The sequence below is a fragment of the Galeopterus variegatus genome, unplaced genomic scaffold (assembly GCF_000696425.1).
Source record: "Galeopterus variegatus unplaced genomic scaffold, G_variegatus-3.0.2 Scaffold6042, whole genome shotgun sequence".
NCBI lineage: Eukaryota > Metazoa > Chordata > Mammalia > Dermoptera > Cynocephalidae > Galeopterus > Galeopterus variegatus.
Genome location: NW_007732153.1, coordinates 142,214 through 143,229, shown reverse-complemented (window position 1 = coordinate 143,229; position 1,016 = coordinate 142,214). Strand labels below are relative to the sequence as shown.

At 37.5% G+C, this 1,016-nt stretch overlaps 1 protein-coding gene across 1 annotated transcript in view; it reads right to left on the bottom strand.

Annotated features, from left to right (window-relative positions):
- The window catches only part of VPS41 (vacuolar protein sorting 41 homolog (S. cerevisiae)), a gene marked incomplete at its 3' end in the record, with an annotated part of 191,151 nt that overhangs the window by 99,685 nt on the left and 90,450 nt on the right, over window positions 1–1,016 (bottom strand). Inside the window, exon 6 of the mRNA XM_008590367.1 lies at window positions 540–602. Within this exon, the coding sequence (XP_008588589.1) occupies window positions 540–602 (63 nt within the window). The remainder of the gene's footprint in view (window positions 1–539; window positions 603–1,016) is intronic.

The window sequence follows — 1,016 nt, the reverse complement described above, 5'->3', positions numbered from 1 at the left end:
ATAAAGCCAGCTCCAATCGGTCTGAATAGCTCTCTTGCCAAATCAGTTTTTATGCAACATCTAAACCAGACTATTAGCCACTTCCTGAACACAATTTGAACTTTCTAGCCTCTCCACTTCTACTATGTTGTTCTTCCACATGGAAAAAGCCAGTTTCTTCACTAGCCCCTGTCCATTTATTAAAGCCAAGTGCAGCATCACTCTGTCTACAAAGCCAGCACTAACAAGAACAGCTAAAGTGACTCCTCTCAGCTGTGGACCACTTAATATTGTTTTTACCTCTGAGTCTTTGACCATGGACTGCGTGTGTATCATCTCACCCACGATAATGAAAGCTCCCCAAGGACAGACTAAGTTAAAGTCACATAACAGACATTCCTGGCCTTCACAGCATTCAAGTAGTATCCAATACACCATAAGTATTGAACAGACACTCACTGACAAAATTAATACAGGAATGGTAGTGTTGAAATTATGGTAATCCTTACTGCATTATTTGAGAAAACCCTTAGAAAAATTAAAACTTGCTGAATACTTACTTTAATGGGACAGTCAAAAGTCTCATGAAATTCTTCTCCAGAATACAGTCCAAATACCTGCACCTAAAAAATAAATAATGTCAGTTCATGAGGACAGCAACAGAGAAAAGCTGCTTAGTAAGAACACACACTATCAATTTAAAAAAGTAGAAGATTTAATAATTCTAAGGCCCTGTGACCTCTATTAAATATCCAGTGAAAACAATTCTATCAGGATGAGACCACTCCGCTGCAATTAAGCTTTTCTGAGCATCCCACAGATAGAATTCCCTTCACTCAGCATAAATTTGTTGTTAAATGGACGCCTACTATAAGAGATGAAATAGAGGTGAACAGCTTGTTAATATTCTTTTATGAACTTACCATAGGCTATCCCTAAAGGAGCTATTTTTTCATCCTATAAAGGAAAAGGAGCCTCTTTTTTGAGACATTGAATTGTGCTTCATTTATAATCTCATGCTGAATCTATCGAGAGTG